Here is a 17299-nt window from a genome sequence, read left to right as displayed (position 1 = left end):
ACTGGTTTCCTCGTTTAGCTGTAAATCCCAATAAAAACTAAGCTGTTAATCCCAACGCTTTAAATGATTTAAATATTTCTAGGTGAAATACCATTGGGATACATTACATGCCCTCAAGAGACTTTCTCACTGATCTGAGGGCTAGTGAACCAATCCCTTTACAAGAAAGGAACACGCAGCATCAAATATTCAGAGAACAGGGCTACCCAACACTAGTTTTGAAAAATATTTTTGCTTATAATATACATTATCAATGGTTGGACGATGGGAAAATCATTTGTCAGATTCAGATAGTTAATCACATATTGACTGTATAACTGAGTTAACAATGGCTATCTAGAAAGTCGAGTTTTGGACCGAAACTTACAAAAACTTAAATCTTCTTATTTATACACCAATTGTTATTGCTAAGAACGAAAACGTCAATGAAATAAATAAGAATCTAATGTTCAAGATAGGAACAAATAATGGTGTTCGGATTATCGAGGTAAGAAAAATTTGTGATGTCCGGATTACAGAGTCTACAATGTAAAAAATTCTAGTGTCCGGATTACCGCGTTGTCCGGATTAACGAGTGTCCGGATTATCGAGACTATACTGTAGTAAGAACATATGAAAAACACTCATATTTTGATGCAACATATGAAAAAACTCAACTTTTTAACTTTGACCTTGAATTCCTCTGCAACCGCTAGACCGAATTTTGTGGCTTTTAATGTGTCGGAAAGCTGAAAATGTTATCTGTCGAATTATGGAAATATCTCTAACCATTCGAAACTTACAGAGTTTTGACCAGGAAAAAACGATTCTGAACCACAATTTTTGCCGTATGTCTTTGTATATGTATGTACACAAGGAGAGAGAGAGACATAAGGTGGAATTAGGTCATTGTGGAAAATTTTCGAAAACACAGAAAATATTTACTCAAGTGTTTTATTAAAATCACTACCACATTTATTGATCTGACAATCTTTTGTTTAAAATTGTATAAATATTTCACAACTCTCATAAAGAAATCAGTCAAAATTAAAAACTTAATCAAAACATAACAACTAAAATAATGAAAATTGTAGCATTTGTTGTTGTAACATTGCTGGGCCTATTAATTGGCTTAGCTAATGCTGAAGCTCGGCGCTGTGAGAGGCCCTGCCCTCGTATATATAGACCAGTATGTGGTAGACTTGGCAGTTTTCGCGGTGGCCTTGTATCCCAATGTACATTTGCCAATCTGTGCATCTATGAAGTGCATAAATGTAAAACTTCCCAGAGTGAGTACAGTTTTCTTTTTTTTCTAGAAATCAAAATATATATTTGAAATAAATTTTGTTTTCAGACTGGACATATACACCGGGAGCTTGCCGAACAACCCAGAATTGTAGAAATATTGGAAGAAATTGATGACGTATATTTCGAAAATGAAAATGTTGTTTAGACTTTGAAGAGTCAATAGAGTTGAAATGAAAATAAACATTACTTTGGAATAAAATGTTTTTTTTTTTTTATTTATATTGTTTTTTACTACTTTAACACATGTTACTATTTTTTCATACCGAAAAAATATTAAAACTTAAAACGCAAAATTACTAACTAAAAAAATAAATGTTACCGATAAGCCTACCAAGAAGTTTTTTAGTCCCTATGTACTGAAATATATGGTAATAATAAAAGTTATGGGCATTTTTAAATGTTCACATACCGACGATTATAAGCAATTCTGTTGTTAGCTATTTACAGAATCTCATTATTGATATCTTCGTGTGAACGTAGTGTATGACTACTGAGCTAAGTAAATTCGTAGCCATCTATGATTATTTTATTTTAAAAGCGTGGACACAACCACAATTTATTTATATGTTTAAATTGTGGCAATAGATGGCGCAAACAGCATTACACCAATACTTTTGCATGTAAAATTTATCAATAAAGAGTCCTCATCAAAGTCAGTATTCACATGCGCAAGATTGTGGTAAAGAAAATTAAGTTTTTTGGTGAGAGCGGAGACGAACGATTACAGAGGGGCTCTTTCCTCTCCGCTCTCTCCAAAAAACTCAATTCTCTTTACCGTAAATTTTGCTCGTGTGACTACTGACCTTAATGAGGACTCTTTATTGATAAACTTTACATGCAAAAGTACTGATGTAATGCTGTTTGCGTCATCTATTGGCACAATTTGAACATTCAAATAAATTGTGGTTTCAAGTTATAAAATAGACACTATTCATTCTGAATAATACCCCAAAACAAAATATAGTGCGAATTTTTACTTTATAGACATATTTCAGTTTTTACTAACTTGATAATATTAATTAAATTTTATTTTTTTTTGCTTCCGGGTAAGGGAATCTTGTCTTTATCGAAGGAATTATGGATAAGACGTGATATTTCAACATTCTAAAGGATAATTTTAAGAGCAGCGCTGAAAAAATGGGACTGTGGACAACATTCCAATTTTATCAAGATAATCGGGCAAGTTCTGGGATTCACCGTGTATTCGATACACATTACACACTTCACCGTTCGCCACTGAAGTGTTTCTTGACATTCACGTGCGTAAAACTATCAAATTTCTTTGTGTTTGTTTTCTGTGTATGAATGAATATTGCGAAAAGACTTGTTTCTGTGTCCCGAAGCATTTAGGGTTAAAAATATTGACATTTTAATTCTTAGAAACGTAATAAGCAAAACAAAATGTCCTTAAACGAGGCTCGAAAATCCAAATAACATATTCTACATATTTACAGTATGCAAAGTTCTTATTCGTACCCCCTCAAAACTGTAAATATGGAACAAGTGATGGAAATTAGTATGAATAAGAAAGATTTAAAAATATCAAAACGAGTTTTTAATTTATACCGTCATTTAGGTATAGATGGCGCCTATGTGGCTGGCAAAGTTCGTATTCGTACACCTAGGGGCACTATATGTTTGTGGTATTTAAGGATTTTTAAGCAAAATTCAACTATTTATAGTTCTTTCCGTCTTTGAGAATACTTCCCACCAAAAATCCTCATTACAAACCTCCTTTCCTACCCATTATTTTAACAAGGGAATGTCGCGCGAAATATCTGGTTATTTTGTAACCACTGAAATAAGTAGTCAGAATCTACTCAGTATCTACTTATTTTAGTGGTTACAATCTACTTTGTTCAGTGGTTACAAAATAATCAGATATTTCGCGCGACATGCCCTTGTTAAAATATTGGGTGGGAAAGGAGGTTTGTAATGAGGATTTTTGCTGGGTTGTGCTGTAGAATAATGTAAATATAATGATATTTTTATCAAACATTTTGCATGAATAGAAGGTCGGACGACTATTTTAAATATTTAAGAAAAATGCCATTTTATTCCCGAATTTTGGACGAAAACAACTGCTAGCAGTCCTTCTGCAGTAATATTCGAGGTCTCATATGCAAATAAATGTTGCCAGCGCTTGGAAATGCAACGAAACATAATCCGGGCTAAGGCAACGTAAAGACATTTTTGGTTTCTACATCGTAAAAATTGCGATAGTTTTTGAAGCTATTTTCCATAAAAAAATTACTATGAAAAATCATTAAGGGTTATGTCTAGAGTTCCTACAAACAATTTAACGATATATGGAAAGTCCTGTATCGGCCAGGCTTACCCCGTAATAGACTAGTCTTTAACGGCATTGCCCTGATGGAGGAAAAAATCAGGACATAGAACAAAGTTTTTTGCACTTAGTTTTTAGAAACATTGTTAACAATGTCTTGAACATGCCTGCTTTTATACAAACAAAAATTTCCACACTCATTCTTGGTATTCAAGCCCAAACAATCTACTCCCTTCGACGATATTCATAGAAGCACTCCAATTATTTTTTGGTGCGGATTTTTTCAGTCAATGTCGTATTATTGGGGACATTTTGTGGAGTGAAATTCTTAGTTCGGATGAAAATCAGTATAACTTACTTGTGGAAGAACCCAGCACACACCTGAGTTTAAATAATTAAACTGTCGCTATCAAAACGCTTCGTAAGAAGTATTATTGTTTCGACTTGAATGGCAACAAAAGGTGTTGAAATTTTTATTTTTATAAAAGCAAGCATGGTCGAACCATTGTTAACAATATTTTTCAAAACTAATTTCAAAAAGAAGTGCAAAAATGTATGTTCTATGCTCTGATTTTTACCTCTGTCAGGACAACGCCGTTAAAGACAACTATAATAAAGGGCAAGTCTGGCTAATACATGACTTTTCATATGTCATTTAATTGTTTGTACGTACTCCGGACATAACCCTTTATGATGTTTCATAGTAATTTTTTGGAAAATAACTTCAAAAAATTGAAATTTCTAGCCAAATTGCCTACAAAGGGACATTCATTTCATTCATGTCAGAATTACGTCAGGAACATAATTTTTTCTATCGGAACTACTGAAGACGACAGGGAACAGATTATTCCGCCATTCTGATTACTAAAATGACAGAAAAAGCGAAAAATTTGGCAATTATTGATCGATTATTGTGGTGCATCATTTTTAATGCTCGCTTCAAAGATGTCCATTTTATGTTTTCCAGCAAAATTTTAGTATAATGGTACTGTAAATGGAATATTTTTGTAAGCCATCTTAAAGACAACTTTTCAGCCTACAAAATTCTTTTTTGAATTGTTAAAAAATCTCAACTCGTTTCCAAGTTATCAGCGTTTAGATTTTTTTATTTCAGGTTGCATCATTTTCAGTGACAGTCACTGTATATACTTTACTAGCATGTGCCCGCTACTTCGTTAGCGGAAGTGACACAATTATAAAGAAAATCTCAACATTAAAACTATTTTTTTAATAGAAATTATTTTTGTTATTTCTGACCGATTTCTGAACTTAATACCCTAATTTTGTCTTCAACAAAGACGTAGAGAAATAAAGACCCGAACAAATGCATTTTCCAAAAACATATCGACGCCTCCAAACAATAGTATGCTAAGTCGACTTAGCATGTTTTCAAGTTCTTTACATTTTTATATTTAACGTCCTTTAACTTAAATTCTGTCAAATTTTGGTAATAATCGGACAATCCGAACGGAAGTTATAAACAAATATTTACTTAGCATAGTACTGAAGGTCAAAGAAATTTCCAAACTTTTAGAGCTTGTCCTGCAAAACTCACTGTTCAGAATTAGCAAACTATTATTTGGAGGTGTCGAACGTCCTTTAACTTAAATTCTGTCAAATTTTGGTAATGATCGGTCAATCCGAACAGAAGTTATAAACAAATATTGACTTAGCATAGTACTGAAGTTCAAAAAATTTCCACACTTTGAGAGCTTCTCCTGCAAAACTCACTTTTTAGACTTAGCATACTATTATTTGGAGGTGTCGATATGATAATAGTTCCACATTTTGGTTTCAGATGGCTACACAACTCACTGGAATTGATAACAGCAATGCAAATCGTTTTTGATTCCCAATTCTCGCGGCAGAAAACATTAACGTTGTGTTTTGTGGCTAAATTTTGTTTCTTCACTATTTTTTATTTAATAAAAAAACAAAAGTCAACGCCGTAAAATTTGAGTTTTAATCACAGTTTATACAGTTGGCCATTCAGCCCAAACTAGTTAGCCCTGACTATTTAGTTTGCTGTCAAATACATTATTGTGACATAAAATACAAAGGAAATCAAATCACAATAATGAACAATCTATTATGTTTGTTGTCAAATGTTGTTAACAGAACTCTGAATGGCCAACTGTATAAACTGTGGTTTTAATGTTTTTCTTGTCAATATTCCAATGAGTAACAGTTTTCGTTTAACAGAATGTTGCTATGATGTCGTAGCAACAGAGGTTAACTCCCTCTACAGTTAATTTTTCACAATTGACTTTTCCTATCTTATAATATTGACATCTTTGTCTTCAACAGCAACTCATATGTACAACAAACCAAACCAAAGATGTAAATATACTATAAGATAGGAAAAGTCAATTGTGAAAAATTAATTGTAGGTGGAGTTAACCTCTGTTGCTACGACATCATAGCAACATTCTGTTAAACGAAAACTGTTATTCATTGGAATATTGACAAGAAAAAATTTAAACTCAAATTTTCCGGCATTCGCTTTTGATTTTTTATTAAAGAAACAATAAAAAAAAGTAAAGAAATAAATTTCAGCCACAAAACACGACGTTTATGTTTTTTGTCGCGAGAAATGGGAATCAAAAACGATTGGCATTGCTGTTATCAATTCCAGTAAGTTGTTTTGCCATCTGTAACCAAAATCTGGTACTATTATCATATGTTTTTGGAAAATGCATTTGTTCTAGTCTTTACACCTATACGTTTTTGACCAAACATTATTGAAAGAATTTTTGTTTTAATTTGAAATTGAAAATCAAAATTTTTACAAATTCATCGTTTGTAATCATTTTTTGTCTAACTGGATTTTAACGAAAGAAAATCTTTTGTGCGACACCTGTTATGTAAAAACAAAATTATATAGCTTATAGCAAAATTTTATAGCTTACTTGAAGTTTATACCATTATCACCAACTGCGACATCTGTTGCAATGGGAAATAACAATCTTCATTGTCTTTCCAATATACATATATTGGTTTACGATAAAATAAATGCGCCTAGAAGTAAACTACAAATTTTGAAATTGTTTGTGATATTTTACGGTATTAAGAAATTATAGCATTTAATTTGACAAATGTGTTGCCAACTAAGTACATTAGTAAGTAATAACAGTGAATAATAAGGATTTTTGTTATTGTTATTTTCTGTGGTTCCAGGACGAATTTGGCAAAACCCGGCCTTATCTCGCACATTTGCACCAACAGTGATCTACTGGTAAAATTTCAAGCTCCTAGCTTTATCCGTTTTAGCTGGGCGTTGATGATGAGTCAGTCAGTCACTTATCACCAAACTCAAATATATAATAGATATGGTCGCAAATGAATAGTTCGATGTATTACAAACCGAAGTACAAACTTTATATACCATCCATGCTATGGGGCGTAAATATCCAACAGAATTGGTCGAATTTTGGCATTTAGTCTTGAAATTTTTCGATTTCGGTCCAACTCCGGAACCGACTCCTAAAATAAAATAAATCACTCAAAACTAATAAAATAGCGAATAGTACTAAAATAGAAATAGAAGTACTAAAATTAGAAATTATCTTCTGTATGTCACTTTAAAAATAATACAAGTAAAATCTGCATTTAATATTTCAAAATATGCCAAGTAGTAGGGAAAATAAAAACCTGGATCTGTATTGCATCTACATTAGGGTGACCCAAACAAGCAACATTTCTTTTTTTGTTTTTGAATTCCTAAATTTATATATGAAATTTTATGCGATCGTGCCAAATAGACAATCTTTGTTTCCATAGTAATTTGTATGGGGCCAAAGGCGCATTTTAACCAAAATTCTCTTAATGTCGATAAAAAACGATTTCTACAAAAAAATTTGAAAATCGGGCCGGATTTTGATATAGCTCCAATATGCATATTTCGTCGATTTTGGATATTTTGGGCCCTATATAATTAGGTGCGCCGGAGCGATTTTTAAAGAAATTATCGCGATTTATTTAAAAATCGCTCCGGCGCACAGTGTTTTCGCTCTGTAACAAAAAACGAAAAATTTTTATGGTGTTTTAGGTTTTCACAATTTTGCTTGGAAACGGAAATTCGATTAGAGAAAATATGTATTGTAGCTGTGAAAATTCTCTACAAAACTGAATTTTATTCTTAGATTTATTTAAAAATTGCGCCGGCGTTTTCGTTTGCTGTTTTTTCGAATATTTTTATGGGGTTATTTACATTTTGTTATGGTATAGTCTGTTATCTGCCATTTCACGCTTATAACGCTTCATTTGACCTACGAATTTCCACGCAATTGGCCTAAAACCCAAGCTATTCAAAAAATCGCCTTTTTTGTAATTTTCGACTTTGATGAAAAATTTAAATATGCGATAAGAAATTTTTTACAAATTCGTACAAATTTTTACTGAATGCTGTTCGATAACAAAATTATCCAGCAAAAGAGAGCGAGTTTGGAGAGATTTTTGGAGAGTTTTGTGACTGAGAACTTGCAAATTTTTGCTGGGAAAATTTGTCCCGTAAAAATTTGTAAGTTCGGCCAGCTGACTTTTAATCAGCTGTTAAATGTAAACAACTTGTAATGTTACCACTTGTAACCAAGAAAATTTCACAACTTGCTGTGTAATTATTGGTGGGAAAGTTATCGTACACACCTAATGTTAGAATCGTATAAAGAAAGGTATTTGTTAGGAATATAGTAAGAGTATTTTCTCAATCAAAAACCAAGGGATTGGCATATGAGGATACACCTATATTACCCTCCAAAGTTTTTGGCACTTTTAAAAGAAGATCCGATTGCAGGAAAACTATAAGTTTTAGAGAAAAAAGTTATATACTAATGTTCCACAAACATCCCATACGGACAAGGGAGACTTCTCTCATATCAATGAGTGCACCCCGATTCATATTAGCTCAATGATAAGGGACCTACTGTTTATTGCCGAGTCCGAACGGCGTGTCCTAAGACACCACTTGTAGAGAAGTTTTACATAGCTGAAGTACTCAGGAAATGTCGCCAACATTGCTGAGGGGTACTTTGCCACTGTTGAAATTTATGATGTTCCCTGGCCGGGGAATCGAACCCACGACCTTTAGCGTGCAAGGCGGGTGTGCATACCATTGCACCACGGTGGCAATTTGTTAAAATAGGCTTAAAAAGTTTCAAAAATATAATTTTCACAATTAACAATTTTAAGTTTTTCGCAAAAAAAAACTCGGCGCTAAGTGTGTTATTTTCCTTTTGCTTGTTTCTGCATAGAATATCTTATATTTAAAAACAAAAGATTGAAATGTATTAATAACTGCAAACATTCCGGCTATTTAACAATTAGTATTTTCCCAACAATTGCATTTGTAACGTAAATTGATAGCGTGTGTACTCAAACGATAGGGACTTTTTTGTTTAACTTCCTATAAATAGAGATGACTTGACGTGAATAACGCTTTCTATTTTATAAAATTTTGAAATCCAATAGAACAAAGGTAATATAATTCATGTTAGGAAATCCCTACGAAATATGAGTGTTTGGAGTAATGAAATTATGATATTGGTGATTTGACGGTAACTAAATTATTATAATTTTAATAATTGGTAAATGAAAGCATGATACCACGATTTTGAATGAATACCCTACAGTTGTTGGTTATATAAGACATTGGCGTTGTTTTCAAGTAATTACTCAATTCAACAAGTTTTAACTTAACTTAACATCGGTTTTAACGATATATGTATATACACCCTTTAACTGTGTGAATTATGATTTTAATTGGTATAATTTTTGTTTTCGACCTTTTTATTCACAGTTTATACAGTTGGCCATTCAGCCCAAACTAGTTAGCCCTGACTATTTAGTTTGCTGTCAAATACATAAAATACAAAGGAAATCAAATCACAATAATGAACAATCTATTATGTTTGTTGTCAAATGTTGTTAACAGAACTCTGAATGGCCAACTGTATAAACTGTGTTTTTATTTGTTATTTTAGTTTTCAAGACTTTGTCCCAATTTACATTAGGCGAGTTTACTTGCGGCAATTGTCAGTTTGTAGGTGAGAGAGGGTGCTGAGAGGCAAAGGGTTACCATATGCCCCACCTCTCTCTCCTACAAAATGACAATTGCCGCAAGTAAACTCGCCCAATGTAAATTGGGACTTTGTCTTATTGGTCCTTGTTTCTTATAAGGTCCTTGTTTTTTAATGAAAAATAAAGATTATTTTATTTCATTTTTTATCCGACGTTTCTTTGGGGTTTCCCCAACATCTTCAGGGATAATTTATTAAATATTTAATCAAGTACATTAGTGTACAAAATGTACAACACAACAATTAAACTAAAATAAATGATAAAATAATTACGATTAAATGTAGATATCACAGCGGTTTCTGAAAAACTAGCTAGTTTTATAAGACAAAGTCTTGAAAACTAAAATATGTTTTTTTGAAAATTTTGCCTTTTCAGGCGAAAATCATTTTTAGTATTAATTTTTAATTAATAACACTGTGACACAAAATGGAACTCAAAGTCTGGGGGTGGAAAATTTCTTTTGGAGATGAAAGCCCTTGATGAGTATACTAAGAACCCAAAAGGAAATTTTCGCCATAGGTCAAGTTTCTGAGATATAGCGTGATTAAGTTTTTGATTTTTTTCCTATAATACTTGGGAAAATAGCTCCATATCTCTGTTTGGAGTTGTTGCAGCTTCGTTTTGAGGTGACAAATCAAATCGATTGGCGAATCTTTTTGTAGAACATTTCATTCTTCTAAATCAATGCCTTTCATGTCCTTTTTTCATTCTTCATTGGGTTTTGTATTTTGTTTCTTTTTGTTTCATTTTTTGTCTTGAGTTTTATCCCTTTTGTTTTATTTTCTGCTTTGTTATGATTTTTAATTATTCCTTATGTTGATGGTGGTTAGTTATTATACTGTTTTCTCATTCAATTTGTTGTCTTCTACCCTGCAAACATTTTCTATTGCGTAAAAAATAATCAGCGGTTCTCCTGGAAGATCAATTAATCGCAGGCGAGCTCGTCTAAAAATCTTCCGCGAATTACCAACCTAAAGTGTAACACTTGGACTGTGTACAGACTATAGTTGTGCCAATCTAGTTCAATAGAACTATCTAGTTCACTACGCAGTTCCAATCGTTTGTAACTACTGTTTGGAACTAGGACAGTGAACTAGGATCTAGATTGTCCAACTCACATGTTACATTATGCATCGTAGGGCCTTAATCGCCAGTAAGTTTGAGAATATATCAAGAGGGGCTTCCGTATACAGTTCAAGTGTTTTTATATAATCGTAATATTTTTCTAAGTTTAATTCCGATACAAAACTAATATTTTTCACTTCTGTCGTTTTAAGGAACCTCCATAAATGGGCCCGGTATGGGTCCGTTATTCACAGCAGGCCCTCGTTTTATGGACTTCAGCAAACTAAATCACTCAAAAACATGAAAAAATGCATTTAATTTATTTTGTATGGGCTTCATATTCAACTATAAGCTACTTTTTAGGGTGATTCTTGATTATATTCTCCTGTTATACGATTTCCTAGGCCTTTTCCAAACTTATCAAGCGCCAAATTAAAATTAGAGTCAAATATTCTGTTCCTATTCATTATGTAACTTGTCTAGCTTTATAAATTGATGTATTCAGTATTAAAGAGACCATTAACTAATACAAATCTGGATGTGACACAAAAATAATGTAAAAGAAAGATCGCCTTGAAGCATAACAGAAGATTCGTCGTATCGATTGATTATAAACAATAATTTTTGAGAATCGTCTACGAATGGCAATTACTCTGATAAAAAAAATCGTCCAACAATCTTCCAAATCATTGTCGAATGTTTGGCAAATGTTTTTCGTGTATATAGAAGCACGTTGTTCCTTTGTTCGTCAAAATTTCAAAAACGATATCATTGTCGAATATTTGGTGAATATGTTTTCTTTACAAGAAAAAATGTTTCGAAAAAAAACATGACAACAATGTTTATCAACAGTTGCATATCGAGTCGCAAACATAACAAAGAAATAACAACGGAAAAGGTACATAACAGAAACATCAAGAAACTCCACAAAAATGTTTGTCGCCACTATCGTATAAACTATCGTCATTCATTCGCTAATAATATTATTGCCGATATTCGAAATCGAAGGTTTTCCTGCCACAAACTGAGCGACGAATGAATCGTTTTCAATTCATTCTCGTGTGTCTTCTCGAACAAAATATCCGCAAAACTATCGAGAAACATTCGAAAACGATATCGTGCTCGATAGCAATGGTATGGTGATGATGTCTTTATCAACACTTATAGTTTATATTATATGTAGCATTTATATCGAAATTATTTGAAGAATGCAAATGAGAATTTTATACAACCAGCATAAAACCAAAGACATAAATACAACAAGATAAGACATTTTTTTGCTATCATTCTTCAGTGAATGGCTTTTGAATTTAACATAATGTTATATTCCGATATGGTCATATAACATTTTTTTTCTTTTATACATTTTGACGTATTTAACCGAATTTACCGATCCAATTGACATAGAATTATTCTTGAATAGATCCTTCAATTCATAGATTTCGTTTCTGATACCATTACATGAAATGTTTCTCCTTGGTTGCGATTTTGAATTAACTGCAACCTGTTAAGGGTAATGTTTCTAAACAAAGTTTCGTAAACATTTATTTGTTGCATGCATTTTGTCTAGTCTTAGTTGTATTTATGTCTTTGATAAAACTATTTTTGAAACAAACAAAATTTCCAAAGTAAAAAATGTTTCTGGAAACAATTTTTCTTGTGAAGAAAAAACATTTGCCAAACGTTCGAAAATGATATCGTTTTCGAAACTTGCGGCAAACATTCGAAAAATATCAGCAACTGGTATGGTGGGACGTGACATTTATATTAAAGTTCTGTAGAAGGTGTATATGAGAATTATATACAACCAACTCAAAAATGTCAGTAACAATCATATGTTGCTCTTCCAAAAAAATGTAAACAATCGTAAAATGATCGCATTTGGGAATCACAGACAATTAATCTGAGCAAACAATCATCCACAATTTTGAGAAATGTTTTCAGGGGTGATTCCAAAAAATCTATCGTTTCACGTCAAGTGGGTAACATTCATTGAAAAAAGTGTGATTCATGCTGTTTTCGTGACAGGTTAATACAGTTTTCATTTAAAAAAGGGAAGCAATAGTTAAACGCGACCTCCGCTAATTGAATTTTCCTATAAATGGCTGTACGTTATCTAACTAAATATCGTAGAGGTACGGGCTGCATGGGTTTCGTGTCACGTTGGTATATTAGTACTTTAAAATGGTAGTTATTTCCACTACATTTAAAAATAAGTAAGAGAGGGCTATAGTCGGACTGAACCCACCATGGTGCTGTTTGGGCAATGTTTTCCACGGAATTTAATTTGCGACACGTTATGTTAATTATATTATTACATAATTGATAATTTTGCATCATTAGTTATTGCTATAATTCAAAGGAGAGGTTAATTCCAACAGCAAAATACTACTCGAACATTTTTCAAAATTATTGACATTTTCCTTTTCCTTTATTTCCAATTTTCACTCAAACGTTTTGGCTTTACACAAAAGTTTGGCTTTATCTCATTGAGATATGAATTTTGGTATACCACGAATATTTTGCGGTATTACATGAATTTTCGGAAAAACAAACTTATAATACCTTCTCCACGTTGTGGTGTAGGGTATAAACAGGTGCCATTCTTTAACATGTCCAAAAAATGTGTTGAACCATGACACGAAACAAAAAATTGTAAGCGAGCATGATATAGAACCAAAAACACACGACCCGCGAACTCCTCTTATTAATGGGTCTATTCGAGTGGCGTTGCCAGTTGCAATTTTTACGTCAGGGATGGCAACAGTTTCCTGACGCCGTCAAATTCTGTGGCCATAAAGTTAATTTTCGGGCGACAACAAATTAGCAGTTGCCGTGCATGTTTACAAGTGAATAAAAACTATAAATTGAAACATTTTCATTTATTTAAGCGAATTTGTTTAATAATATACATATATATGTTTTTTAGTGTAATTTTTACCATTATAATGGTAAAAATTACTACAAACAAGTAAAAACAGTATTCAGCCTATCTGAATTGAAGCTTTACTTTACGGAGGTATAAAATGTATGTAGGGTCTTTTCTTTTTTGGTTGCCCCGTTCAAGAGATATCGTGCATTTTTTAAATATTGGGGGGAAGTATCATCTTCGAACTGAAACTAAGTTTGGGCAAAATATGACGAATGCCAAATCGGTTGATCAGTTTTGAGAGTTATCGTACTCTCAAGCCACTACATATCGCTTATTTACTCAAAGAGTGACACATCTCAAAAAACTTAGTTTCGAGAAAAACGCGTTTTAAGTTGGCGATTGAAATTTGACTTCCCAACTTAAAATGATTAGTAGACCATATTTCGTAAGCAACTGAAGATGATTTGAAGTGTTTTAGTGCTTCATAAACTCAAAAAACATTTTTTTGAATTTGAATTATTATATTGAGTTATGCCACTCTTTGAGTAAATGAGCGATATGATGTCATAAGGGTTTTTTACACCTTCCGGGCTGTTTTCTCAAGAAGTATGGACTTGCCCCTGAAAAAAAAATTTTAATGTCGTAATTGAGGCAGCGAGTGCAAGTTGCTTCAACATAAATCAAAGTGATTCGAGAGCAGGTCTTAAGGCGAGAACACAATGGATTTTTATTGCTTATTTTTTCCTCCTCGCTTCAAAATGCAAAAGTGAAATTGTACTGTTTTCAATAGGACAGACCACAACGAAGCGGGGCTTCAGGCCACAAAGTTGAACATTTTTGAACTTTTGAATTCTTCGCCTGGCTTCATTTTTAACATTTCGTTTCCACATTCAATTTGATAAAAACACGTGTTCAATCTGAAAAATAGAATTTGGATGTAATTTGTATGTTTGGTACTAATTATTTAACAAGAATTTATATTAAAAAATTTAATTTTATTTGATATATTGAAATAATTATGTTTATAGCACCCATGAATTTTACGCTTCGATCTTTCGATCGATCTTTCAAACTATTTTCTCAGGATGTATGGACTTGCCCCGTATGGGGGGCAGTGAATACAATTTGTTACAACAAAAATGAAAGCGATTCGAGAATAGGTCCTAAACTGAACTTTTCCAAAATTTTGTGTGGGGGTACCCAAAGAAGTGGTACCTATATTGAAATCTCATCTAAGTCTGGTAGAAATTTCACGATGTGCAAAGTATAGACCACATCGGTTACTCCCTTCAAGAGATATCGTGCGCACAAATTGTCCGAACAATTTCGAACTTTTGTGGGGGAGGTACCAGCAGGAGTGGACCGATATAACACATCTTCGAACTTCAACTAAGTTTGGACAAAATATTACGAAAGCCAATTTTTGGACAGAATCCGTTAATCCGTTCGAGAGTTATCGTGCACACCAGCCAGACAGACGGACGGATATTGCTAAATCGACTCCAAATTGTCTGAAACGGATTTCGTCCAAACATACTTTGGGTCGAAAACCATTATTTCGATTATTTTCGAAATTTTGGAAAAAAGCGTTTTTTGTTTGCAGACAGTTTAAGTTCGAAGATGGACTGTATCGATCCATGTATTGGTATAACTCCGATATATAACTAAAGGTAAGGTTACATTAGGCAAATATTTGCTATTAATGAGAGCAAGCGTAAATTTCAATGCATTATTTACGCTCACTTGCTCTCAGTAAGCGCACACTGCCGATCGCTGGAGCAAATATTTGCCTAATGTGACCTTACCTTAAATCTTGGTATTTCGGAACAAGTTGTTAGTATGTGGGGTACTATATGAGTTTCTGATCTAATAATGAGAACGTGAGTATTTATCATCAAAAATAGTTTTATTCTTTTCGAACATTGGTGGCGTCGTTTTTTATTGGGATAGCTAATACAATTTTGTTTTTTTTCAAAATAGTCTGGCTTAATCCCATTGTTGTTGTTTTATTATTTTAAAACAACTAATTTATTAGTGGAAAAAGGTTTGGCCGCCAAGGGGAAAGGCAGGGAATACTAGTTTCGATCCACGCCACTGGATCTTATCAGTTCCCTTGTTTCTTCTTTGAGAATATTCTCCACCGAAGTTATTTTTCAATAACTTCTTCAACAAGAAACTTTTTATACCCAAACATCAATCGTCAGCTCGTCAGGTGAACAAAGAAAAAACTTCAATGAGAAGTTTTTCTTTGGCAACCTAACACAACTCTGACGAAAGTGTTTACGAAACAAACTAAACCTTTTCCCACTGCTATATGTCGTAGAATTTCTACGAATGCACATAACAAAATGTTGTTGGTAGCTAGTCGCTGCCAACCATACAAAAGGTGCCAGTGTTTCTCAAATCGAACATTGGTGGCTTGGTTTTTATTGGGATAGCTAATACGATTTTGTTTTTTTTTTTTTCAAAATAGTCTGGCTTAATCCCATTGTTGTTGTTTTATTATTTTAAAACAACTAATTTATTAGTGGAAAAAGGTTTGGCATTTTTCGCCAAGGGGTAAGGCAGGGAATACTAGTTTCGATCCACGCCACTGGATCTCTCCCTTGGCGAACAATGCCAAACCTTTTTCCACTAATAAATTAGTTGTTTTAAAATAATAAAACAACAACAATGGGATTAAGCCAGACTATTTTGAAAAAACAAAAGTTTTATTCATTCTAAATTATTCTCCATCATGATGTATATAATATTGCGTGGGCTCAAACCAATTGTTGAAGCACTATTTTCACTCCGATTGAGACACCTCCAAAACATGGTTTTTGAACCCTTCAACAGCATCTACGAAAATCGTTGACCACGCTTTTGATGTGCGGGAAGCAAAAGAAGTCATTCGATGCCATGTTAGGGTTGTACATCGGGCTACCCATCCATTCCACGTTTTGTCCAGTCAAATAGGTGCTGGTTTGAATCGATATGTGAGAGCCCGCATTGTCATGGTGCAAAATGATTCGTCTTCTCTTGTTCGTTTTTCGAATTTCTCCAAAGACTTCAGACAAACAAGTTGTGGTGTTTCACTAAAGGTAAGGTCACATTAGGCAAATATTTGCTCCAGCGACCGGCATTGTGCGCTTACTGAGATCAAGTGAGCATACATTTCAATGCATTATTTACGCTCACTTGCTCTCAGTGAGCGCATACTTCCGGTCGCTGGAGCAAATATTTGCCTAATGTGACCCTACCTTAAGAATTGGCTATCCTACGTTACAAGGCCAAAAGTGCCAACTCAATAGTGAAGTAGGGTACAAATAATTGCAACATATCATGTCGTTTTTATTTAGCATACTAGGTTGTGAACTTCCCGACTTTCATCGCCCCATCAATTTGCATTTGCAATCATTACAAAATTGACTAATTGCACAACTAACGCCATCACTTCTCAATTCTAACCGAACCCACTTGAATACGTTTTGCAGGTAAAAATTATTCATATTTAGATAAGTAAATTATTATTATGAAATCGAATTGAGCGAACGGTGGTGATCATCAATCATTTTTCCAAGCCGGTGAATTGTTGTGCGGGGAAGTAAATAAATAAATATATAAATAACACCTCATCACAATGCAGTTTCCAACAGTTTGAAAATGCAATTATTCAGTTTCACAACTATTTTTCTCGTCGCCTTGATGGCTGTCATAGCGTATGCACAACC

At 33.3% G+C, this 17299-nt stretch overlaps 1 protein-coding gene across 1 annotated transcript; it reads left to right on the top strand.

Annotated features, from left to right (window-relative positions):
* The first annotated feature begins 900 nt into the window (after positions 1-900).
* LOC141391165 (uncharacterized) lies at positions 901-1511 on the top strand. Its single transcript, XM_073964072.1, has 2 exons — positions 901-1268; positions 1334-1511. The coding sequence occupies exons 1-2, from the start codon at positions 1061-1063 to the stop codon at positions 1396-1398; spliced, it is 273 nt and encodes a 90-aa protein (XP_073820173.1). The 5' UTR covers positions 901-1060; the 3' UTR covers positions 1399-1511.
* Positions 1512-17299: the final 15788 nt, after the last annotated feature.

This window comes from Musca autumnalis, unplaced genomic scaffold (genome assembly GCF_047663935.1).
Source record: "Musca autumnalis isolate F117 unplaced genomic scaffold, ASM4766393v1 scaffold_1, whole genome shotgun sequence".
Lineage (NCBI taxonomy): Eukaryota > Metazoa > Arthropoda > Insecta > Diptera > Muscidae > Musca > Musca autumnalis.
Note: the sequence above shows the minus strand (reverse complement) of the source record. Positions and strands in the feature narration are given on the sequence as shown.

Excerpts from the sequence above, each read along its gene's own strand:
- LOC141391165 (XM_073964072.1), top strand. The coding sequence starts at position 1,061 with ATGAAAATTGTAGCATTTGTTGTTGTAACATTGCTGGGCCTATTAATT. Across the intron at positions 1,269-1,333 it reads TAAATGTAAAACTTCCCAGA|ACTGGACATATACACCGGGA; the intron begins GTGAGTACAGTT and ends TTTTGTTTTCAG.